This window comes from Lampetra fluviatilis, chromosome 9 (assembly GCF_964198595.1).
Source record: "Lampetra fluviatilis chromosome 9, kcLamFluv1.1, whole genome shotgun sequence".
Classification (NCBI taxonomy): Eukaryota; Metazoa; Chordata; class Hyperoartia; order Petromyzontiformes; family Petromyzontidae; genus Lampetra; species Lampetra fluviatilis.
This window is the reverse complement of record NC_136283.1, coordinates 6,541,609-6,568,803: the sequence shown is the minus strand read 5'-3', so window position 1 is coordinate 6,568,803 and position 27,195 is coordinate 6,541,609. Positions and strand designations below refer to the sequence as shown.

Here is a 27,195-nt window from a genome sequence, read left to right as displayed (position 1 = left end):
AATACATTATAACAATCATACAAACTCCTGTCATTAAAATTATTACGTTTAAATCAAGTGTATTTCAAAACACAGTTCATCATCACATCATAGACAGTACCGAATTATTAATTTATATTAAGCAATGCAGAGCTGCTCACATAATAGTATTTACTTTTTAAATAGAAATTACACAGCTACAATGATAACTATCTCACGGCAATAATTATCAATCCTTCTGGTGGCAACACACAAAAATGTAAACCCCATTTTTTTAATAAACGAGCAAACCGCACATCCTTTGGATGCGACCGTCCACCCCTCCCAGCCAGCCAGCAAAACTTTAATTCTTCTATGGAGCCCATTCTCTCTCCACCTTCTCTTGCCTTCTCAGTACTGTCGGAATTTATCTCGATTTCTCGCCGTCTCTGTTTCTCAAATCTTGTCTCCTCTCCTCCATCCGCTATCTCAACACCCCCCCCACTCCTTCCATCTCTCCCCTTGTTTTTCTCTCTCACTTCTCTCCCCTACTTAATTCCCACCTCCTCCCCCCTTCCGTCTCAATCTCTCTCACCTCTCCTCTCCCGAATCCTCTCTCTCCCCACAGCCCGTCACGTTCCCTCGCTGTGCTCTTTCCGTTTTGCTCTCTCCCGTTTCATGCCCTTTCACTATCTGCCCCCCCCCCCACCATGTCTTCCTCCCCTCCTCTATCTCCCACCCTCATCTCTCTCCTCTGTCTCTGTCGCTCACCTCCCTCCTCTATGAAGTTATGGCCGTATGATACACAAGATGTGACAGCAATGGCCGGGCAATTGCACTGGAGACACGTCCGGAGTGGAGGGTGGACAGAACAAAGACAAAGATCCCCCCCGTATAGCCTTAACAGACTGTTGGGGCAAGTGCTGTTCGCGAGCACCTATGAAGGCCGGCACGGCACACGAGGGGGTGGATGGCCAGCACCGCGCCCGACCGCCTTTGTCTCCCAAGTGGCGATGTTTACACACCGCACCAGGTACTCATTTTGTTTTAGGCTGAGTCGACCCAGGAGAGACCCAGGACAGATAAAGATAATCGTCACTGGTGTTGGCCGTGAGCGGGAAATCGAGCTCGCGTCGTCGGGTTCGTAGCGCAGCGTAGCGCTAACCACTACACCACCTCTCCATGGAGTGTAGGGGGGGGTGACGTCGTCACGCAGATGTGCCCTGTGACGTCACCACCACGCACGCGCACTTGGGAGCGCGACAGTCAAGCCAGACAGGAATCCACCCAGGTCATCAAGCCGAAGAATGTTTTTTGTTATTATAATGCAGTATATGATACTGCACGTGCACGAACACTCTGCCGATATACAAGTAAAGCCATAAAAGCAATATTCTCAAAATAATACAAACCAAAAAACACAATACATATATTTGGGATAAACATTACCCCAAACAAAATACATCTGTCAACGTTTTTAAGGGAACCTTCGAATAACTTTGGAAGAAAAAAATCCTCCTTGCTTAAATACTCACCTATGTTAAACGATTGTGTTGTTGGTGATGATGATGAAAAAATGGTGATGCAGCAACATGGGGGAAATGTTGAAGTTAACTTACTTGCACGCCACTGGGGCGAGAATTACGGAGTCCATGCTGCCTGTTGTTAGGGTTGAGGCACACCGCACAGTGTGAATTCACAACTGAAGCAGCATTATTATACCCTACAGGGTCCGCTGGGAATATCACGCGGCTTTCCACAATTCTCTCTCAGTCTGGGGTGGTGGTGTGTGGTTGGAGGAGAGAGGGGGGGGGGTAGATTTCCTACAGTCACGCCACGTGACACCACCACAAGAAAATGCTCTCACGTGTAAAACAAACTAATGGCTTATTGTTGCTGGAATACAAACTATTGGCAATGTTGTTGAAATACAAGGCACAGAAGGACGGCGATGAAAACTCCTCTTGCTCGTGATGTTTGTTCGCGACAATTCTGTTAAATGACGTTTCGCTTACAATTCTCTTGCAATGAAATAAAGGTCACGCAGAGAAAAGTTTAAAGAGTCAGGAAATGGCTCGCAAGATTTTCTTTTCCTGGCTCCTAAACTGCACCAGAGTTAAATGCAACTTCCCGTCCCTGGGCAAAAGTAAACATACCCTCCCCATTGCACACAGCGTTACCAGCCCATCCACACTACAACTGTAGCCTGTGTTCCTCTATCCTAATTGCCATCGAGAAGGCCTCACACTGCTCTAAAATATAAAAATATAACACATGTAACGTCAGAGCACGACACTGCTATGCATAGGTTTACGAAGTGTGTTTCACATACGTGATTAATATATATTCCTTTTTATTCAATTATGCACTTCATTCACGCTGTAATTATTATGGTTCTGTGCAACATTCACCACAACAGAACAGAGAAGACCGATTTGCAGTCCGATCAAATCGGTCAAGAAAATCTATATTTTAAGCAGACATGTGACTATATCCCTGATGTGTTACACAAACAAGAAGTATGTACAAATGGAAGTAAACACAGTAAGCCTTACCATCTGTTACGAATTAAGCACAACCCTGCACTGTAAATACACAGCAGGCAGAGTGAGGTTTGATGCAGTAGTAGTGTGGATAAGACAAGCATTAACTCTTTTTGTGTTTGGACATAATAGAGGGGTGGACATATTTGCTATATTTCGGTGTTCATTATGACGCTATTTTTTCAGACAGCTCTGTTCTTCACCTGAGGACGGCTGCTTGTGTTGTGGCCGAAACGTCGTGAGAATTTTATTTTATTATGTTTTATAATTTTATTATTTCCCTTCTACGTGATTTTACCGAAAGAACCAATAAGATATTTATATAGCTATTCCTCCCATTTGTTTTTCTTTTCTCAAAATAATTTCGAAAACTCCATCATAAAATCTACGCATTGTTACATTATCATTATTATTCTGGCATGAAAATATCCACCAATGGTACATGGCACATGGCGAACCCCTGGTCTTTCCATCAAACCAGTGCAATATTAGTAAATGAAACTACACTATTAAACTTGTTTTACCAGGTAAGGCCCACTGAGCTATATAGCCCTTTTTCAGAAGTGGCCTGGCCACAAATGATAGCTCAACGAAGTGCCTTATCACGTGCAAAATAAAAGCGGCCAAATATTCCAAACGAATATTTCTAAACTTATAAAGACAGGTGGGATGTTTCATGGAGAAAGTCTGATGAGTAGAATGTCATTGTCGTCACCCTCTATGGGTGTATCATCAACGTGTTGGTCATCATTCCAAAGTACACAATCCGGAGCCATCCGATCAGCTGCTTCAGAAGATAGGCTGAAGATTGCCACAATCTAAAAGTAATTTCACAAATAAGGCTACTTCTAACCGTATACAGTATATATAAAGTGTTTTTTCTTTACAACTTATTGAACATATAAGTTCGCTAAAGCAGAAACTTGATAACGTGAAACGGCGATCAATCACAATGAACATGTTAAAAACATTACCAGTGCCAAACAGTCAAAATGCCTACGATGAGATGCTAAGCGGGTTAAGGCCTGGATAGCTCTTGGATGGGTGACAACCATGCATTAACCAGGCATTGTAGACCTATGCGGGGCAACATTGTCTCCACCTTCACCAACCCACACTGAGCAGCATGGCCAAATATGGATAAGCAACACCCATGACGGTTATCACGCGAGGAGGCTCTAATCCCGCAGTGGAGTACCACACTTACTTTACGTTGTTGGAAATCATATAAATAAAAAAGAATTGTAACAAATATCATGTCATACATGTACACTAAACAGCCAATATAGAACACATTCCTGCGGAGGGAGCTGGTAGGAACGTTGGGTTGCTCGGTCAATGGCCAGGGTCAACGACGGCGTGGTGTATTCCGCAAATATGGCCGACTGTGAGGGCGGGCACAAGCCGGCGCGAGTAGGTTAAACGTTGAGTTTTATAAGGGCACCACGGGGTGACCAGCCCCTCCCCACTCAACCCCACCCCTCACCCAGCCCCACCCTCCCCACCCAGCCCCTCCCCACCCAGCCCCTTTCCACCCTCCCCACCCAGCCCCTCCCCACCCTCCCCTCTCCACCCAGCCCAACCCCTCCCATTTTTGGATGCATGACGGACGGACATAATAATCCCCTGTGGGTTGGTGTAACCAGGAGGTTCCTACCAGTAATAGCAAAAATAACTTTTTGCTCTGGCTTGCAGAACAGTGCAAATGTATATTCTTAAAAGATGACTAAACATGCAATGATGCACCATCATCACGAGTTAATTCAGGAATCGGTTCTGTTTCGTCTTGTTTTTACAATCTCATTTGTTCCGACTCTGTGTAATTCTCCCTTTTTCACAATCTTCATGTAACGATGAATCAATTCGAGTTAGTGAAGCTATGTGAAGCCGTACGATATGCAAATAATGCAATATGCAAATGAGGCCAGACTGAATTTATGAAGTCTGATCAATACTGAAATTGTGGATCAGGTCCACTTTGTTCTGAATTAGATTTTCACTACAATACTGGCAACGTGATTATAAAAAAAACACACCCCTTGTACTTATCACTGATTTATCCGAATTGTAATCTCCGTTATCCAGCTGTTCAGTATAAACTGGGGGAAAAAGCACATCTGTTACGTGTGCCTGTTTTAAGCAAAAAGTGGCAGCTTACCGCTGGGCCGCCGAGCGGAGGCAGATGCGCGCAGGCAGCGTGGCAGATCTCTGCTGCTGCTGCGCGTCAAAATCCGGGCCGTCCGACAAACTCTTGGAGCGCGGCACCGAGTGATCTGCAGGCAGGCGAAGAGCAACGCGACTGTTAACCTCGCGCAACACTGCGAGGAGGATAAACACGCCGCCAAATGACAGAACGATGCATCGACAGCTCTGCTAGAGCCTCTACACGTTCAGTGGACACACACGTACTTTGTTGTCCTGGAGAGTCGAGCTCCATTTTGATTGTTATTGCAAACAAGTACATGCAGAATTAATATAGAGTATGGTGATCATCATCATCATCATCTATTCCTTCTGTTGGCCCATAAGCGACAATGAAACTCAACAAATTTCTGCCATGCCTCTCTTTCTTTAGCCAGCATTACGGCTTAGTTCAGTCCCAATCCTTTCTGTCCTCGATATTTTACGTCACCTATCCACCTGGTTTCTGTCACCCCCTACTCCTTACTTCCTTTAAAATTACTCCAGATTTATTGTATTTGGTGAAGTGGTCTAGGAGAAGTTTTCTGGACAAATGTACACACATACATCTGAGCTGCTTATAAGGTAGATGCTATGAAAATGAAACACGTAAGAATATTTCTATTTTCCACACATTCAAACAATAATTCCCTGCACAGGACCAAAATAACACCTGAGATTTCGCAACAGAGCAATACACACTTTTTTTTTTATAACTCATCGCAGCTAAGTTATGAGTATATTTAAAATGTAGGAGCTGAAGCGTGACAAATGGGAAAGTGGCCTACATTTGTGAAAGTAGTGAAAATTAACAAAATGTGGCACATTTAAAATGGCTGGTGACAGATGCGCATTTGCAAGCAATCGACCGTAAAGGCAAGCCTTCTGGTACGGTTGCTATGTGACAGCCGATAAAGAAACGTGCAGAGCACAGTTCTGGCCAATACCTAAGTGTTCTGCAAAATTACATTTTTTTTGTATCACTATGGGATAGAAAGGTGTTAGTGGTAAGTTTTAAAACATTATTGTGATCTGTAAATGCATACAATACATATTCTTATTCTTAGGTTTTTTCGGCATACAATACATCCATCCTGAGCTCTCTCTTGTCACAAAAGTGCCACATATTCAGCAAATTCCACGCATGTCACATTGTCAGAAACATATTCTCGATATCACTGTCAGCACCAAAGGTAGAATTGCAAATGATCTACATTTGCATAGATATTGAAAATGTCGCACTAATATATGCAAATGAGCAAATACATAAGAATATAATATTTTAATTACATTACATTGACAGCAAGAAAATGAAGTTTTGGGATATATAACGATACATTAGCTGCACAATGTTCAACAGGATAATCGTTAAATGAAGCAGGCAACTGCACCAGGCCAAATTAATTATCCACTGTAACGTACGAACTAATTAATTATATTAAACACATTGATTATTTTTTTCACTTTCACCTGTTTTTTACGTGTATATGAATTTCGCGTATTTAATCATGTTCACGCCTCCATTTGTAAAAAAATATACAATCAATTATACCTAAGGGAATACGTAAAAAATACTGTAATTAAGGCATATGCAAGAAATATATGTATGCAGGTTAAAACCCACCAGACGTACCATCTGACCGAGGTGTGAAGGTACCATCTACTTCATCATCTTCTGTAACAACAAAAATCACATAAACCGTGAAAATAGCAACAAGAATGAAAACACCACGAATTGTCCCTCCACATTCAAGCCTTCGCGAGTGGCCCGTATCTGGGTGGGGTACCAAGCCCAATTCTGTCCCCTTCATTATGCCCCACCGGGACAAACTTGGGCAATTTTTTGCGTGATTTTTGTTCTCCCTCCATTCTGTGATCGGCGCTTTGTACCGGGCTCACATTCAGTTGTTATTAAAAACTATTTTAAAAAACACACCATTAATTCATATCAGTATTGTAGTGGAGGGCACGACTGTTAGCACCGGTGATCTTTCCGTATTTGGGTGAGAGCGTGGCTATGTGCCAGTGTTATTGAGCGCATGCCCAGCCCAACATAATTATTTGTACGCACCTGGGGCTGTTACCGTACTTGTAATTTGCGACCCAAATAGTGGATGAAATACCAGCAGCTGGATTTACAACGCATCAAAAGTGCGACATCCTAGAACAATATTTCTGTGCACATCAAACACAGCCGTGCATTATAAAATATTGAGATACCCATGCAATGTATTGCACTCAGCAAATGTAACGCTACTCAGAGCGACATACAGCAGCAGGAAAATTATTTGGATTTAAGGGTTACAGCTTTAGCCAAGCACTTTATAACATGAATTTACGTTCTCAGAGGTGTTTTCTTGTAAATCAAAAGTATACTATGCAGAGGCTACTTTTTCACGTAGCTGGAGGCGTTTGTCTACTTCCCATGCACTACTCATTCTCATGTCTCGTTTAAACTGTTTAAACTTAAATAAACTCTACAGGGCAGTGCAGCTTTCTGGGTAGAAACATAATCAAATAGACCACCTTCTGTTCTGTATCGCCACATCAGAAACAAAGTATCTAATAGTCTATCAACTACTGTATTCTCCTTGTAGGCTTAAAGCAGCATGTGTTCAAATGCCAGCAGGGAAAAACTTGTGCATCGTTTGAATGTTTAAGCAAATGCCACGACGTGAGTCTAGAAGGACAGTAGACTAAGGCCAATAATCTAAAACATACTTTACTTGCACATGGAAACACCAAATGGTTACTTTTGAAATATACTGCATAAACATCCATTATATAACAAAGTGTAGATTTTTTTTATGGCTGGGCTACTATAACTCTTTGATGTGTTTCCAAGTTGTACTGAGTGTCGTTCCAAAAGAAAGCTCCCAGCAAGTGGAGTGAAACGTCGGATATCATGCCAAGCAAGACGCAATACAACACAAGACCTATCCATTCTATAAACCTATCGGCATCATAATCTTATTTTCAGGTATTAGCAATGAGCAACGGCTGAGGAAAGTCGATTTTAAAATGACATAGTTGTTATGGACCCGAATGTTGTTGGTACCTAAAAAAAGTTTTTCAGCGATAATCATCAAGGTAAGGCAGCAACATAATCTGGCAAAATGATAATCACCATATAACAGCACACAGCATTATACAAACCAACAATGTCTTAATGAGAAGGCAAGATTACTGTCCACTTAAGCCAGTGACAAAGTGTTCTTCAGGTTGCTCTGTGGAAACAACAAATCTATTTCCTGCCTTTAGCCCAGTGACGACAGCCCAACCTCAAACCCAAAATGCTACACAGGAATGTGTGCTGGGGTATCCGGTCAGGGTCACATCTCAATGCCTTTGAAATCTCAGGGATGCAGGCAACTATGCGTACAATGAAAGGTCGTCAACATAACAAGTAATCAATAGAAACAAAAATGCTTAGTTTTTGGAGGTGCACTGCAAAGAGATTAAGGCCCCATATTTAACAATGTCTTTCTTCTTGTGACCAATAACGCGACACAGCTTGGCAGAACAAAGATATGTTTTCGCACAAAGAAGTCATGGAATCGAATCAACCCACAACTATATATTCTTGCCAGCAGCACTATTTGTGCTTTCTCAAAAGAAATGAATAAATAATGCCAAAAAAATGACACATTTTACAAATGTACACTGCACTTGAATTGACCTCGACTCGACACTCAAAGTGCCTCGCACTACTCAAGAGAAAGCCACATGAGGAGACCCTCGTGGCCCAAATGGGAGGTTGTCATGGCAGCTTTTGTACTTTTGGGAGATCGCAATTCAGCAGGTGACCCTGAAAAGTGCCGGGTTCAGAAGAATATTTAAACACATTCCTGCGGAGGGAGCTGGTAGGAACGTTGGGTTGCTCGGTCAATGGCCAGGGTCAATGGCGGCGTGGTGTATTCCGCAAATATGGCCGACTGTGAGGGCGGGCACAAGCCGGCGTGAGTAGGTTAAACGTTGAGTTTTATAAGGGGACCACGGGGTGACCAGCCCCTCCCCACCCAGCCCCACCCCTCCCACTCCCCACCCAGCCCCACCCTCCCCACCCAGCCCCTCCCCACCTTCCCCACCCAGCCCCTCCCCACCCTCCCCTCCCCACCCAGCCCCTCCCCACCCTCCCCTATCCACCCAGCCCCACCCCTCCCATTTTTGGATGCACGACGGACGGACGGACACAATAATCCCCTGTGGGCTGGTGGAACCAGGTGGTTCCTACCAGTATTACTGTGTATATAGTGCAGCATTTAATTGTAAGGCTCGCTTGAGATTGTAGCCAGCGATGCGTACGCAATGTAAAGGCTCATATGTCAGAGCTGTAAATTGTGTCAGGCGTTGGGAATTCACGGCTCGCAAGCCTCGACGTGAAGATATAAAGGATGCTGATCGCCTCCCCCACCACACAAAATAACAATGTCAAGCCAAAGATGTGCAACTATAGTCTTATTTAATATGACGTACCACCATGTATGGCCAATTGTCTTGAATGAAACCAAATACCGATCAACTAAAAGGTGGTCCTAAACATAGCTAAATAACCCTGGTTTATGTCATTCGCTACCACACGATGACACTGTTTACCAACTCAGCTCAACCTCATTTTCAGCATGGAAGAGTAGGCCATAAATACCCTCTAACAAGGCTCTCTAGACCTCTCTCGTGAACCCTTTCCACCAGCAGTAGCGTGAGCAAGTCCAGTAATTACCGGGCTGCACTTTAAACCTTCACTCTTTCAGTGACTCAGACACATGCACAAGTCACATATTCCACCATTGTAAGCGTACAGCAACCCTGGGGATGGGAGTCGTAGATTTCGTCAAAGAAGCCTTATCGCATGGCCTAACATGACGCGCAATTTAAAATGAAACGAGCAAACGTAATACATACAACAGCATGTTCATGGCTGTATATAAAAAAAAAAGTCGAAAATATTCCCCCCGTGACTGGCTGCTGACCCCCTCTGCATAGAGCCTCATTGTTCATCAGTGCTCCGGGACGCGGTGGTTGGTTTTCCCCTCTCTCAGTCCATACCCCAGTGTGATGCATAAAGAAAGATTTTAGATTTCCCTTAAAAAATAACGAACCACCCAGCCACCCCGAGATACGCTGGATTTTTCCCGTACGCCGAGTTACAGAGACCACTCCCATTACAAGAGCATTGCACACTGCTATGTTTGCAATAGCATAGGACGTTGGTGAAAAACAGAGCAAATGGTCACAGCGCCGTCTTTTGACAGTAGGAAGGATTACACCGTGGGATGTTTCCTTATCTTCATGTGTCACGAAATGTAACGAAAATTACAAATATCTCTGCAACGACATTTTTTTCTGAAATGTCTAGGCGGTGAGAAAAAAAAAATGACAACCGTGCTTTGCGTAATCTGAAATAGCAGTCAATGAAGACAAACAAACAAAAAGACCAAGGGGTGAGTAAAATGACGGGCAAAAAAGGCAAGTCCAGGGTTTGATAAGAGAAGTAAACAAGCAAATGTCACAGATACCTTCTGGATTAAGGCGCGAAACAAATTCAGAGAAGACATACGTGGGTCTGTAGGGATTCTCCTCTACAAGACGGTGGGGGGATGCAGAGGGATGGAGAGAAGGAAGAAAAACAGGGAAACGCGGCCGACAACACAAAGGGATGTGGAAAAAGGACTGCAAAGCCAAACTAAAATATTGCAAAATAAACAGCAAAGATCGTGCAGTGTCAATAATGTTCATATGAAACAGGTAAAATGTGATGTAGGTTGTGAGTAAAGCGAAAACTAACTTTTTTGTTGCCTAAAGGTAAAACTAAATAAGTGAAATAAGTTTATTTTACCACTGATTAGGGACTGACATTCCTATGCTATTCGATTTTGGAAAGTTGAAATGAAAATTTCATATCTCTATAGGATGAAAAGCTCGCTCTGGATATATACTTTCAAATGCACAGATATATAAAGATGATATTGTAATGCATGCTTTTTATTATTATGAAGTAAAAAGCAAATTACACAACACCTTACAAAATATGCCCGTCTTAAATGTGAATTCGTTTTATAATTAATCATAACTTACTGAAACATGTTTAAAAGTATACTTTGAAAACTTTAGGGAATACTTGGAATACATTATGCTTAACAATAAGATTAATAAACCACGGGCTTATTCTATACAAGTGTGTCTACAGAGGATGGACAATGAACTCCTGAATATGCACATATAGGCAAGCAAACAGATGCTGATATGTATAAGCGAGAAAAGTAAATTGTCCAAATGTTCTATGAGATACAGTTGTGCGAAAGCAAATCAATGTAAATCAAAAATATACATACTTACCCCAAAACTGTAATTTTAAAGTTAGTGGGTTCAGATTAATGACATGCTTTTTGTTTGTGTTAGTGTCAATCAGTAGATCTCAAACTCTTCTAATTAGTGGCTCTGCATGGTATAACATTTCATGATTGGTAGTCAACAAAACCATGCAATATGTAATTGTTAATTACCTATGTTTTCGTTTAAAAGACAAATGCTAGATATTTGATATGCACTATATAGCATAACATATTATGGCCATGCCCAAGAAGAGTAAGGAATTTGGAAACTGTTCGTGAGGTTAAAATATATGCAGCCAATTTATATGTGCGAGTAGGGATGATGGTTTTATACTATGTTGCATACATTTCTATTCTTACGGGCAGACCAAAGAGGTCATCAATTCAAGTCTTCTCAGATCACTCAGGCATAGCTTGTAGCATGGAGTGGTAGAACAATAATGGCATTTGTCTTGTGACATGTGCCATGTACTGTACATTAACATCTACACATTATGTCACATGACAAAATGTTACTCAACACTTTGCAAAACCGCAGGCTATGATTTAAAAAAAGACACACCTTTAAAAACAATCGGACGCATTCACTAATATATACAGTAACGTTACGCAAGAAGTAATTTCATTACAAAAATAATTCTGCAAGCTAAATATGCATTTTATGAAGATGGTACAGAGTAATTCAATGGGCATAAAAACTTCAGTTTATTTTTTATAAAGCACAATGGCTTGCGTCACTAAGATCTCGTTTATTAAGCATGCAATTACCCGTGGATCTGTCTGTATTAGTAAGCATTTAGTGGCAACACACACAGAATGTGTTCACAGAAGATACTCAAAGCCCTTATATGCTTCTCCACTTTAGCATTCTGAATGTTTGGACAATCTTTTGCCACAGTTGGGAGTTATTCACATATGGTTTTATATGTATAATTTTGTGAGATTTGTAGTTATTTTTTTAGTGCCTGGAATATAATTTGGGACACAATGAACTAGTCGTGTTATTATGAGCTGTTACCCAACTCTGTAGCAAAAGGCAAGATACCTGATACAAAGATAACGAGCAGCACACACTATTACATTACAGTGGTGACAACTCGCCACTATGATTGAGCAATGAGTATCTTGGCTCATGAATGAGCTAAACATGGGCACAATATATTGAACTGTAGGCAGAACTAATGAAAAACCAAAAAAATCAAATCATCACCACAGTAATAACAAAACAAAATCTCAACTATTTATTAGGATTGCTTGTAACCATCATGGTTAGCAGCTTCATATGTTGTGATATAATCCTGTTGTATTAAATGACATGTATTTATTCATTCTGTATTTACCAGGATTTCATGGAGATGTACGCATACATTACTACACGTCGTAAATTTTACCTTTAACAAAAGAAAAACAATAGACAAGCGTTGCTAAGGGTGGAATGGCCGATTTAATGTTCCGTTGCAGACATGTGGGCTCAGGGATAACGTGCTGGTAATGCGCAATCAAGTCGGCAGGGCATTTAAACCAACGACCCTGAGTCTCAGATGCATGCCTGGTGCATTGAAACCCAGCCTAGCATGGTGTTGGCAAACGAATGTAAGACACCTTTAATTCAATAAAAGTCTAAACTAAGCACTTTATATGTTAATTTTACGAAGAATATTAATGTTAATTCTGAGCCAAAATTGCCTCTCCGTCATTAAGATAAGACTCGTATAACGAGACTGATTCATCGTCCCCATTGCTTTTTGATTGAAATCGAGCATTTAAATACTGCCAAGAACCTGACCATTAATCACCTTGTTGTTTTATAATCCCATTATTGTTTTTTAATCTCTTCACCTCACGTAGTAACAAAGGTATTATTCAAAAGTTCTGCGTACAGTTTAACTTGTGAATTTGCCCAGTGGAACACTGCTTGCACACCGAGTTGGGTCAGGGTTAGACTTCAAGGGTCCCTTGCTGCTACTGCACACCAGCCAAATGCTGCTGTACCTGGGTCAGGAGGCTTTTCTGTGCCCTCTGGAAAAATGTATGTGGGTTTGTATGCATTTAGTTCTGCAGACATGGACGACAGCGGGTAAAGCGGTGAGGGGGGCATTGAGTGCAGTTTGGTTGGGGTGGAGGGATAGTGGAGGGTGGGAGGGAGGGAGGGAAAGTTGGGAGCGAAAATGAATAAGCAAACAGGTCGGTGGGAGTGCAGGACACGCGGGGAAGAGTAAGGCAGCAACGTGGGCACGAGACTGAAAAAAGCACACTGGACGTGCCACTATAAACATCGCCAGGACATTAACCACGAGGTATGAACAACAATAATTGTTACGCCTCAAACATCATGAGGATGTTTTTTTTATTTAATAGTTTATACAAAGTCGGAGTGTGTATGGACCAGCCAAATCATGTCACATACAACATTTAATTTATAATAAGTTCCACAACTTTACGATTTATTGTTATGGGGTAAAAGTTAATTACGTGTGATGATAGAATGTGCTGATTAACAAGAGAAAAGGTAGCCTGTTTACATTAACAGAATAATGCACTGTAGCCCAGTCAGGCACACATGCACCTGAAGAAAGAGATGTTAAACTGCCATGGCAATAGTTTTTTTATTTCCAATCAAATTATTTGTTATTCATGATGTCAATTAGATATTACATGATCATAGCATGGCGAGCATGTATGCATGAATAACAATACTTGAGTTTATGAAGTGTAATCATGAGAATGTATAATTTCCATTATTGGCATGTGTTCAGCCAAACTTCAGTGTCGATCACAGTATCATATTTAGGCAATAAAACTTGCTTATGAAAATAAAGTACAATCCAGCTGTCTGAAATTATCTTACATTGCGTAAATATATTTATACATGCCAAACCACCCCCCAATGCGAAACAAACCAAATTAAATTCCTTTTAGATATGGACCATTCACTGCAACGAGAAAGGGCCAGATGGCTTCACACAGAATGGCTGCCAGTACCTTGACAGTGACTGTGTTGGGCTCTCTCTTCAGGGAAGCGATAGGTAGGCAGGTAGGGATTGCAGTCGGAAGGTTCTGCCAGGAAGCAGAAGCAGGACAGTAGGGAGAGGGGACGGGGAAAATAAAAGAGAGGGCATGAAGAGGACAAGGAAAGGGCAGGGAAAACACCGAGGAGAGGTAGGAGAAAGGCTTGGAGAGGGCTGAAAAAAACTATGGGAAAGGTCAAGGAAATATCCATTAAAAGACAAGGTAAGGTTTGGGAAAGGTGAGTGAAATGGCTACAAAGGATAACCAAATGACCTTACATAAGCCCAGTATGCAGCATGTGAACTAGGAAACGGTTTGACACACATAATTACAACTAGGCACATATTATACAGGGACAACATGTAGTATCTCTGCAGGGCTTTTAAAAGTACTATAGAGGTGATTCAAGACAATGACAGAAATAATTTCAAATCACGGATAGTTGTAAAAAAGCAAAAGCTAATTACCCTCTGCTTGAGAATGTTTTCATGGTGGAAGTGTAGTATGTTAAGTACACTACATCTTAGCGTTCTAAATTTTAACCAAAGAATAAGGTGGTAACGGTCACTCACTGAACGGCATGGGCATAGGATGAGTGCATATAAAGTTATTTTGGTTTGCAGGCAACTCAGCTTTAAGAGTAAGGAGAATTGAACGGAGCTGATGGAACGCTGCTCAGATAAATGAGTGTGCATAAGAAAAAAAGCCAGAATGACACGCAGATAATTCATGTAACTCAATTAAAAAAGTGAACTGAAATCATAGAACAACAAAAGTATCTTAAGGTGCATTATTTGGGCTATGAAATTCCAACACTCCAATATACATTAAGTCGTAATTACTTCCGATGTTGTTTTATCTTTGTTTATTAACTTCAAAGCCACAACTAACACCCCTGCAGGTCAAAGAAAAAATGTTGAGCCTGGATATGTTTTTAAAAGTTATATTTCACTGGCACAGATGTCATCAAAAGATGCAAAGTTTCAATGTAAGTTAGACCTTCGCACGACTTGTTGCAGCTGTAACATGGGATAAAGTTAGCAACGGTTAGAATTTGAAACGTATCTTGGTAAACCATTATGTATTATCTCCTGTCAATGAAAATGCTTAAGAGTACATGATATTTTGATTTAAAGCTTTTGTGACTGCAGGGATTCATATTCTTGGTTCTTTCGGTAAAGTCACGTAGAAGGGAAATAATAAAATAATATAAATATAAAACAATATGTAAAATAATATAAATATAAAACAATAGATAAAATAAATAATATTTTCTAATATTTTATTATTTCCCTTCTACGTGACTTTACCGAAAGAACCAAGAATAGTACATGATATGTAGTACAACAGCCATATTGACTATTCTTAATTTATGATATCAGCATAACATCAGTGGTCAACATTGTGCAATACTGTAAAAGGTAAAGGTGTAGGCCTGCAACTGCTTGCCCTTGCCACTGCTGGCGAAAGAGCCTCCACTAGAAAAAGCGACAGTCTCCCTAGAGGATATTTAACCTACTCTTCCACACTGTCCAGGTATCTCAGAATAGTTGGGAGTACTCACACTTAACCCACCACACACAACCTGCTGATCGACTCACTGAGGCATATACATTCATGCTGCGAGGTGGACAGAGATTTAAGAAATTTGTCCATTGTTTCAAAAGCCACGCAATGGAGAATTAACTGGTGACCTCTGGATTGCAAGTTCAGTGCGCTAACCATTGCACCAAGGCACATCGAGTTAAGATTTGAGATTGTGTATATCACACTTACCTTTGTTCACCTTGTGGATCTGATTGAACATAGTTTTGTACCAGTCCTTTGGCCGGTCTGTGCTCTGCAATGACAACATTTAGCAGTGCAAAAGGGCATGTCAGTAGAATACTTTATTGATTAATTTATTCTCCAACAAAATTAAACATCCAAGTAATGTAAATAATGATAGGTGTACAGCACAACCGAGAAAACAACACGTTGTTAAAAGCACTGGCGATGATAATGCCATCTGTAATGGTGCGCAAGTGTGTACAAACAACGTAACCAGAAACACGCAAGCCGATACAGAATAAGCAAGCAATGATGACAACGATGCCATCAAAAAATATACTACACAAGTGCGGGCGTGTAAACGTAAGCAGAAGCGCTCCCTTGATGGCGAACGGATAAGCAAGCAATATTCAAGCAACGGTCACGACGACGCCGCCGCCGCCGCTAACTTGAATAGAAACACGTTCGCAAGCCAACGATCGAACCGGCGTTGTGCGTGCCCACGGCCACAGCCACGGCCCTCACAGTGAGAGGAATGCCGGCCTCGTCCACGCCACCAATGCCGGGGAAGTCCGGCGGCCGGATGACGCGCACCGAGGGCCGGCCGTCGGCCACCCAGCGCTCCCCGTCCGCGTAGCGCTCGTAGGCACGGCGGTCGTGCGGGTGCTCGCCCGCCCGCTCTCCCGTCTGACCCGCCGCGTCCGGCACGGGTGAAGGCGTGGGAGTAGGGGAGGACGCGTCTGCGTCGGAAAAAATGCGCGGCTTCCATCAACACAGGCCGCCCACCGCGGGGAGACTCGGGCACATGCGTGCGCAGCACTCAACACTCCACAGCAAGGTGCCTCCGAACAGTGCAGCTGTGCGCACAGGCTAAGTTAACTTTGACTCGTCACACGCTGCTGGCACGTTTTACTCCGGAACTTTCGGTCACAGAGACTAAGTATGTTTGAAAACATAACGCCTCTGATCTGTGCTGATGCGATGAACCAATATTGCAGATCTTATAGCCACGATCTTGCTCCACTTATCCACCAGGGGGGAAGAAAATGCGGATAATCGTATGAGGAATAAGGTTACGTAAATAGGAGTATTTGTGGGCCCTATAACTCCCATGCATAATGGGAGTCGGGGTGAGAGGTGCGCAGATATTAAGAGATGTTGTACAATAGTTGAGCTGACACTAAATGAGGCAACGAGTGTGGAATATTTGCTGTGCAGCTTTTTATTTTGAGCTAGGATCTTGTGGTGAGGTGGCAACAGGCAGCTTAACCATGACAACAGGCAGCTTAACCATGATAAATTTTAAGTTTGCTATTTGTATGCCTGTCAACCCATTCGGTTTACCCATATTCTTGTGCAGGGAAATTCAGTTTTCAGGTCCATACGGTGCACAGCCGTTGCGATACGGGCAACAAACATTTTTCTCTATATGTTTGTGTTTCTCCCTTGTGATGGGACTTTGTAGGAAGAACGTTGGCATTTATAAGGGCACGGGGTGACCAATAAGGTCTGAATTGATCTGTAATAAGATTGGCACTGGTAAGGAGTTGACAGGTATATATTTCAATAATATAAAAAATACACTAAAAGTGAATAGGCCACTTGAGTTAATAGGCACATTTGAAACTGTGACATGGAAATATGCGATATGGAAAAGGACTCGGGCCTCATACGATGTACGGCATTATATACCTGCCAAGACAACCAGTGTAAGCGGTTGGATCCCAATTTCTAATCCTTTTACTGCATATGATGTGTTTTGTAGCTGTGCAGATTTTTCTAATTTTAAAAGTAGAAGTTGAGAGATTTTTAGTTTCAAAATTTATATCCAGTAAACGGGCGTTCGAAAACAGCCAGACGACTGATTAAATTGGCAGAGTTGGCAAATATTAAGTGAGTGTGCATGATTTATATAGAGGATAACCACGAAATAACGGAGCCAAATCCCCACTGGGCGTCATTGGCCTTGGAAACATGTGCTGAGATGAATCAGTTAACTTTGATCTGTTACTTTCTTAGTTAATGAGTGTAACTACTCTGTATGTACTTGTTTTTCAATTTAATGAATTAATATCTACACTGTCGATTTACTAGATAACAGGCAAGCTACTTGCAAGAGTTACACAACAAAAACCTTCCCCTTTTCTGAAATGTTAAAAACCGTACAAGCTTTTATGTAACTCTGTTATATAGATGTTTGGTAATAGTAAATATGCACGAGCAGGCCTTCATCCAGCAATGGATGGCTGATAATTAAAATGAATTACATTAGAATATACATTTTCAAATGTGTCTCATGAATTTGCTTTTAAAGTATCTAGTTTTTGGGAAATAAAATGCATTTAACGCTATTTATTTACATAACACGAGGAAAATGCAACAACAACAACCACAAGCTGCAATGAAGAACACATTAGTTGTCACACAAAATACACGTGAAAACGCATTTCAGTCACCACACAACTTGGATTGATCACCATAAATATTTTAAGACAATTGTTCTCCTTGGAGACATCCAGCTTTGAGCGAGAGTATTTGAAGTGACCAAACCATGTGCTCACACGGCAAGAAGGAAAGTAGTGCCACGAGGAAAGAAAAGGGACAGATCCAGTAGCAGCTCCTGCCTCCAGGTTGAGGAGAAAACAACAAAGTCCACCTCGAGTTTTCTTGTCACGTGCAAGTGGACTAATTGATGATTGGAACATCAGGGCAGAGTGTGGTGATAAAGCACCAGCACCGGGCTCCTGGGAAACACCATGGGCTGCATGCACCCGTCTGGTGGAGAAAGTGGCGGTGAAGCCACTGCCAACGCATTTCACTTTCACATTGAATCCACCTGCACACACGTTATAACCTGACACTGGAGAACCCTCGGCAGATGTTGTTGCTTTTTCTCAAGCGCGAGCCACGGAACACCACTAACCGTGGGATGCTTTGGTACCGCTCAGTCAAGCAATCCCCCCTCCACCCAACTATCCCATGTTCAAAGAGAACAATGAAAGGGCACATTATCAAGGCTAAAAGATCCTGCATAACACTGATGTCCTTTTGGCATCTCTAAAAATAGGTGTGGTTTGCCTGGCGCAAGTAGAATGAGGCAGGCATGACGTATTATTGCGCCATTCCAAAATGCCACTGTACCTGTCTGTTGAACACAGCTTCTGAGTGCATCTAAAGGCACCTCAAGGTGGAACATTTGAGCTACTGTATTTATAATTGAGCGTTTTTAAGCCTCAACTTGAAGGCCGATGGAGTGCAATATCATCATCACTAATCTACTTTACAAAAGAACAATTGCCAGATGTAATGTACCAAATATATAAAACATTCCGAATGCTAAACATCCCAAGCATTAACATTACATTAACTTATATAATGAACAAAACAACTTAGTATGGATTTAAAATTATGTTATATTCATTTATACAGTTTCTCAGTGCAAAATAACAAAATAAGAAATTAAGTATTCCAATTTAACTGAACAATCGTTTGTTTCAAAGAAACTAACATGGCATTCAGCCATTCCGTCATTAAACTGGCATTATACACGTGTGCAGGTCAAGTGGCTAAAAGTGCACCACACTCTGAAAGCAACCCTCTGTGTAGCTGCACAGCAAGCATGCGGGGAACTGCAGGGTTAAGGAATAAGACTGGAACTCTCCTGGGAAGAAATTACCCCATGGATCGACAGAATCCACCATAGCAGGTCTCCCAGGCCACACGGTAGGGTTGTCACCTTTGAGGTATACAATAACCAGGACATATCATTGAATAAAAAAAAAAGAAATGGGAATTGTAATTACTGATTTACCAGGACAGCTACCGGTTTACCTTAAAAGTTGTCCTTCCCCCGCACCTCCGATTAGCACGGTTGGCTATGTATGGTGCGAAAGAAGCTCAACATACATACACGAGAAAATTTGGATTTTCCTGGGGATACCAGTAGAGGTGGCAACCCTACCACACACATTAATAGATTTCTACTAAAATTTGATTAAGAAACATAAGTGGTACAAACATTAAACCCAAATTCCCATTATAACTTAGCTTCACAATTAGTGTATATACCAGTGGATTCTGGGAGGCCTGATCCAGGTCAGGGATTTCACGCAGGAGCGATAACCTCTTTGCCAAGGGATGGCCTTACCAGCCTGGGCCTACCTGACAGCCTACTCAGCCGTTTTTGCTGCTCTGGGCGTGAAAGCAAAGTTCAAGAATGAAACACAAAACGCACAGGGGACAAAACAACGTCGTTAGTCGAGATACAACAGGCAAACATAACAACAGTTAATTCAATGTGGTACGTTTCCACGTGAAAATAAATGTTATGAGAAAATACATTGGGAAAATACTGTAGTAAATGAGCAACTAATGCAATTGAAAATTTGCTTTAGTGCCAAATATTGACTTGTTTTTTTATCATGCATTAAAATATACTGCACCAACGTTCACAAAAATCAATGCGTCTTTCATGAACTGTGAAGCCATGCAAGTCTTTTATTTTCTTTGAACCCATCTACGTGACTTTACCGAAAGATCCAAATAATATATTTTAACACTGTTTATACTGTTTTTGAAAATATTATTTTAATTAAATATCTTTGCTGATTAAACAACTATTGGACATGTTCACATTTGATCGTTAAACCTGCTTATTATTGATTGTAACCGATTGCATGAACTGTATACACCTCTGCTATGTGTGAATGTCCGAAGAACACAGTACCGAAAGCGACATTTACTGCCACATTACTTAATTCTTGTGCAGTGTCTTGATCATGCACTATCTGTGCCAACTGTGATGGCACATGGCCTTAAGAGTAACTGCGTGTCAGACGTTCATCCTAGCAATACACATATGCGAATACCAAAACCCATGACAGATGGTTTATTTTAAACTAGGGTTAGGGTTTCACTCCACACGATGGTATATACAGTTGCTTTGTGCAGTATCCACAGTCCTTCTCTTGTACTGCTGTATATTCAAGTCATTCAGCGGTGAATGATGATATGGGCTATACACTAAATGTACATTTACCCTACATGAAGCGTAATGCTACGCAGTCCTTTATGTACAGAGTTTGTGCTCAACAATGAGGCCCAATGATGTATGCAATCTTGAAAATAAGAGGACGGTCCACGACCACAAATTACATTATTCACTTATAACATTAAGAGTCAGGGGAACAGATTTTGTAAACAATCACATGCACATATATATATTGCATATGTAAAACTAATTATTTAAATATTATCTAATCTATGCAGCCACTTTGACAGAATAAAAGATCTTGCTATTTCTAAGAGGGTGTTGTGTAGAAGCAAGAGTCGCAAAATAGTGATATGTTATAATTGTTATATATTATTCCAAAATAAATACAAAAGGCATGTGCCTAAGTCTCAATGTATAGTCTGGAGTAGTTTTAATATTAGGGGGCAACGTTGCTATGCGGTTTTAACTAATTAGGTAATTTGCAAATAATTTGAACATTTAGACCGTGACGCTGGCACACATCCCCGTTAACTCCTTGCATGCATCGCAAAAAAAGTGTCAAGCAAATTCAACAAACGTCGGCATTCCTCCGCATCCAGGCCCCCTCCCCCCCGCGAAGCTATTCCCGCGACCCATCCCTCCCATACGCACCTCCCATCAGGCGATTGTGCTGCAGCAGCACGATGGTGGGGTTGACGGCCATGGTGGACGGGTAGGCAGAAGCGCGGCCCGTCGGCGAGAAGGAGCGCTGCGAGTCGCTGTCGGAGCCTGGGGGATGCCCCGCGGAGAGCGTGCCGGTAGGGTCGCCGTCCGTCGCGGAGGCTCCATCGGGTCCCGAGGACGATCCCACGCTGCCGTTGACGACGGTCTGCCGGGCACCGACGAGGCACAGCTGCACTTTAAAACGCTTTCAATCGGCCCGCTGTGGTGGAAACCGCCCAATACATTGAGCGCAGTGCGCGTGGGTAGGACAGCGGTTGAGTCTCACTTCCAATCACGAGGTCTGGATTGGTGCTAAGGTCAAACTCTTTGAAGTGTTCTCGGGTTCTTGTGCTCGTGTGTTGTACGGCACACGGTAGAACCCAGAAAATATGTCAAGAGAGTTACCAAAGCACAAGTGTAAAAACCCAAGCAGTGGCGTTAACTAATTTACTAAAACCTTTGAGAGGAATAAAACTGCATTGAGCGATTCAAATTCATCCTATAATAAATGTACTTCTTTGAATGTATGTGATAGAAATATGTGATATTATACCGTATGCCTCATGCGGTGACTAGTACAGTTTAATGTGAGGTAGTGTTCTGCAAACAGAAATGAAGAATGCTTGAAAATGGTAATGCCATGCAGAAAGAAGTACTTAATTTTGACATAATTTTTACTCATTTAAAAATGAAATATCTTCATGTAAAACAGCCACATTACTGATGGACCTATGAAAAGTCCCATGCAGGGGAAAAAAGACGTGAACATAAATATTCACAAGGATGTAAATCAGCACAATAACACTCGAAGGAAGATATGAATACTTTGCCAAATGTGAAAGATGTCACAGGCCCTTTGATATGAATGACTGGTGCCGCGCAAAAATGGCTGTAATATTACCATAATGACATTAAGGATGCTATGCGGGATGGATTTTAATTACAATATATTACCAGCAATGCTGCGTGATGCCACATCTGCATCCGCGTTTTAATTTGCATTGCTTGGCTTTAAAATAGTTATATCCTTTTGTGAGCGCTACGACTCCCATCTGTATTGCGAGTTCACAAGCTAGATCATTTGATTTGATGTAAATATTATGTGACGAAATCAAATAATGCCCACAAGTAGATTTTGCATGTATTTAAATATTTGTGAATAATTTTCAGTCACAAAAGAAAACATCACATTGATCGAGCCTGCCAGTATCGTGCAAGAGTTACAATCGGATCACCGTAACTACATCTCGGCGGCATCAGTCATCATCACAGAACACTCCAGTCAGGCAGCAAAGCTGCTACCGTTGAGAAAACGTCAATCATACGCTATTGCTATGAAAATGCAAGTGCTTGCAGCTATTGTGCACTTTAAATGGCTGAGTTTTGCCATGACTCTTCGCAAGGCACAGATGTAAATAATTATTTTTGCCAGAACCTTGAGTGATCATTCTTGCGAATGTGACAACTTAAATAGGGGAACGTTACTTTATTGCCCACCGTTCGCAAGGATATGACTGATGAGGACATGCGCATGGCATTTAAATTAGAACATGAAATCAATCCACAGAAAGAAATGAGAAAAAACAATATTCAAACATAAAAGCAATACTGCAGTGGACTCAGAAAAATAATACAACAAGCATATACAAAAGCATAAACGGAATGTCTTTCAGGAGAAAAAAAGAAATTAGTTTCCAATTAATGCACGTTTAAAGGGAAATGTGGAGATCATGAATCAGACATGCCAGCCTCAAAGCTGCTTAAACATGCATCCCATCTTTTTTCAAGCAGTGTTTTAGAAAATAAAGTAGTCCCGTAAACTTTTCATAATTACATCCGAAGATGTTGTGAGCAACTCTTCACATTCGTCTGGGGTTGTTGCCTGGTCGATGTCTGGTCTGCTGGAGGCTTGATCGTCTTGCACAGTCTTGCAGGACTGGCTTTGTTCCGCAAGGACGTCATCCCGCTCCACGGCTCCAGGTTGAAGGCGAGCGGGGTGCATCTCCAACTCAGGTGGCTCTGCAGACGAATGTTCTGGCTTTCCGTCTCTTGGCAAATGAACGGGGATGAAGTAATTGAGGTTCGGAAGATTCAAATCTTGCGGCTGAAGGTCAGACATGTTTTCTGTGATGGGCAGCGCTGGTGGAGGATTGCCAGCTGGCTCCATTTCCTCAGATGCTGTGTGCTCTGAGCTATAGGTTTGCTCAAAAGCGCTGCCTGGGTCATGTGTGGCATCTGTGCTCAGGCAGGATCCATCTTCAGGCTGTGGAACCCATTAAAAAGGATAAACACAGCTCCTGCGAGTTAGCATGCCTGCAATGGGTTAGAGCAATCTGGGTCTTATTATCACAAGGACTTCGTCTATTGTAAATATTAGGAAAGTATACTGACAGTCTTCACCAAATATCAGCACAGTACTTAAGCAAATTAAGCAAAATGCAGATTTGTGATGGTTCATATCATGAAGGAGCAAGAACATCTAATCATGCACATTTGTTTTCTTTTAAATGTCCAGTCTTACTACTGTATCTTCAATTTGTGATTTCTTAATGAACAGTGCTGTTCTTTACAAATTCGGTTGTATTAATAATGCATGGGATATATTTTTAAATAACATTAATCTATACTCCACTTACTGTTGTGTGTTCCGACTCCCGAATTAACATTCCAAACTCTCTTAGTGGTGGAAATTCCACAAATTAGCATTCCACTTTCCCTCATACATTTCCTATAACACAATCGTCAATAATGCTGCCTTACAAGGCAAGGTATATAATAGGTGACGATTCTGGCAATATCCCTCTTTCATAACACATACATACGCCCAGACCTCTCAAAACACACATATCTGTTTTTTTTTACATCACAACTAGAATGTAAAATATAACTCAAGCCCTAAAAACACATTCAATTGTGTACATGCCAGGTGTGTTGAGCAGTGTTAGCCTATTTCCATACAAATGTGAACTTAAATGCATATACAGTATCCTTGAGTTATGAAATTGCAAAACATCCCAAATGTCCCTGCATGGATGTGTGCGAATTTATACAGAAATGTACAAAAATGTATTTTCAAATTGAAAACATGATCTTTAACATTTCAAATTGAGTAAACAGAGCGACATTTCACTGGCAGAGACACAAATTGCTGGCGTTCCATCCCAGTTTTAAAGCATTGCCTCACTGACATTCCTTAGAAATTACAAATGTTTGGTACATTTGCTTCGTTCAAGTATGCAATTTATTATTTGGTGTTGGATGACTCCAAATTCCACCCCCTTTTCAAAGATGGGTGTCGGGTTTGTGAGCGAGAGCGAAAACAAAGTGGACTCTTTTGATTTCAACAACAGAGCTCGAAAAAAACTCTGAATCAGACAGATAAGAGCCACCCCCCCCATGGTGAAAGTGAAGAGCAACCTGTTCATCACATGACCGACCACGTGCTTATACAGAAGCTGCGAAACCCTCTCTGCAATGCAACTCCCGATACTTTCGAATGGATTACCAAACTCAACATAAAGTAGAAATAATATTTAGCATATTTTTGTCCATTTGCATACGAAAATAAGAGAGTGCATCTTAAGTACAAGGCACAACAGGCTAAATGTCGTGACATCTACGTCACCTCTTAGAAACAGCCACCACTCTCTCTTTCACCTTGAATAAGTCATTATATAATGCATTATATTTTTTGTACAATTTGGGGCATTCAATTATTAAGAAAAAACAGGTTTACTTATCGATCTACATCACTGCTGTTGATAGTTTGGCAATCACATGAAACTGAGGGATGTATGCATTGAACAAAGTGAAACAAGTTTCCACTTTGTTAAAACACTTTAGAACAGTTGATCATTTCTACACTAACAAAGCACTGTATTCTTTGGGTCTTTCGGCAAAGTCACGTGACTTTACGTAGATAGGTTCTTGACTTTTCCGAAAGACCCAAAGAATATGAATTCCTGCAGTCATGAAAAGCTTTAAGTCAAGATTTAACAATGCACTGCTCTCCAAGTAGTGTACAGTATTCTGTAATTAACAGTAACTAGAATGTTACGATGTATGGCCTTGTGTCGTTCGGTACACATTGATTTTATCTTACAATACTTCATCATCCCACTAAGATGTTGTATGCTTTACAGAGCACCGTTCATTTGCACACTTTGTTCTTAAGACTTTAATGCGTGAGAGGAGCAAGCTGCATTCAAAACAAAAAGACCGTGCACAAGCGGCTAAGATCCAGTGGCTCTTAGGGAGACCTAGTCCTTTAATTGCTTCCTATTGGCTTAATTAGTGGTCCTTTCCTTCCACTGAGATTTCCTGTTTATCCTACTTGTATCCCAGGGAGTATCTCATTAAACATCGCACTCATCGCAAACTGATTATCCTAAATGCCATAATACAATGGAGGAATGCAGATCCAATCACAGCCGAAAAGCATAAACAAAATCCAACAGCATTGACACGTATAGTTTCTTTTGAACAAAAATTTAAAGTTACAAGACTTCACCATTTAGTTGAAAACGTTTTCGTAGATAATTATCTAGGCAATTCTTGATCTTTTTATGCAAGTGTCAGAGTTCAAATGTTCCCCTTGCATTACTCAAAATACAAAAGCGAATGTAAAATGTTGTTGTGAAACTATTTTTCAATTTCAACTGTTAAAAATTCATCGGGCCTGAAATGGTGTAGCTGTGTATCCGAAACCAAAAACAGAGTGTTTAAAACAAAACATGTTTCAACGGTCATATCCGTACATAATATGTCAAAGGGTTTCCACTGACAGATTCACCTCTGTTTGGAATAGCTCAGGTTTAATTTGGCACACCTGCGGTTGGACATATTTTCCGACTTATCACGTACACGGCAGATGTGCCGTGTTTCATATGACAATCATAAATATGGTTTATGGTACAAGGGAACACAAAATAGACATATACAAATACTTACGTGTGCTCACGTAAACACCCATTCTCAAGAGTACATTCCGAGAACCATATATGTCTTTGCAACAAATGAGCTTTTCTTAGTTAAAAAACACAAACCCACCCTTGCACAATATTGTATATGAACATCCCTCGTGTCAATCTGCCGCTTGATGAGGGCTTCTCCATGCCTCCCAGGTCACTGGAGAGGTAAATTAACGGGACTTCACCATGTCGGTCAAGCAATGTTATAGGTGCGGGCCCTCTGTACCTGCGTGTGTTTTTTCTCGGTCGTGACGAGGCTGGGTTTCACACTGCGGAATCCCTTGGACACCAGGGGCGATGAAGATGCGTCTCCATTCACGGGGCCGATGTCAGCATTCTCACCCGGTGGGGATGATGCAGCCTCAGATACTGTGTGCACATATACGTACGCAAACTCCGGTCATCCTCAAAGCGGCTTTTGGCTTGTCCATCGAACCAAGATGGTCACCGCATCACATGCTTTCAGATGCCCTTTCGCGGCCATCTGGAAAGCTCTTCCTTCCAATATTAGGAACCCGATAGAGCGATGCCCTTTTAAATTTAGATTGAAAACTCATTTCTTTAGAACAGTTTTTTGTGGTTAGTGTGTCGTCCTTCCCCCGCACCTCCGGTTAGCGTGGTTGGCTACGTACGGTGCGAAAGAAGTTCTACATATATACATAAAGATAAAGTTCCCCTGATACAGACGTGAAGACAAGTGCTGTCAACGAGGACTATTAAGGAATGAACAGCTTATG

The 27,195-nt window shown here is 41.5% G+C and overlaps 1 protein-coding gene across 20 annotated transcripts in view; it reads right to left on the bottom strand.

Annotated features, from left to right (window-relative positions):
- The window catches only part of LOC144934165 (sorbin and SH3 domain-containing protein 1-like), a 134,022-nt gene that overhangs the window by 45,056 nt on the left and 61,771 nt on the right, over positions 1–27,195 (bottom strand). For 15 of the 20 annotated variants that reach the window (XM_078859686.1, XM_078859694.1, XM_078859699.1 and 12 more), the window contains 9 exons: positions 26,685–26,827; positions 23,323–23,751; positions 21,438–21,654; positions 19,955–19,984; positions 16,319–16,533; positions 15,800–15,863; positions 13,997–14,071; positions 6,307–6,357; positions 4,660–4,774 (listed from right to left, as the gene is read on the bottom strand). In XM_078859686.1, the coding sequence (XP_078715812.1) occupies positions 4,660–4,774; positions 6,307–6,357; positions 13,997–14,071; positions 15,800–15,863; positions 16,319–16,533; positions 19,955–19,984; positions 21,438–21,654; positions 23,323–23,751; positions 26,685–26,827 (1,339 nt within the window). The remainder of the gene's footprint in view (positions 1–4,659; positions 4,775–6,306; positions 6,358–13,996; positions 14,072–15,799; positions 15,864–16,318; positions 16,534–19,954; positions 19,985–21,437; positions 21,655–23,322; positions 23,752–26,684; positions 26,828–27,195) is intronic. The other 5 variants (XM_078859687.1, XM_078859691.1, XM_078859693.1 and 2 more) reach the window with 5 other exon arrangements.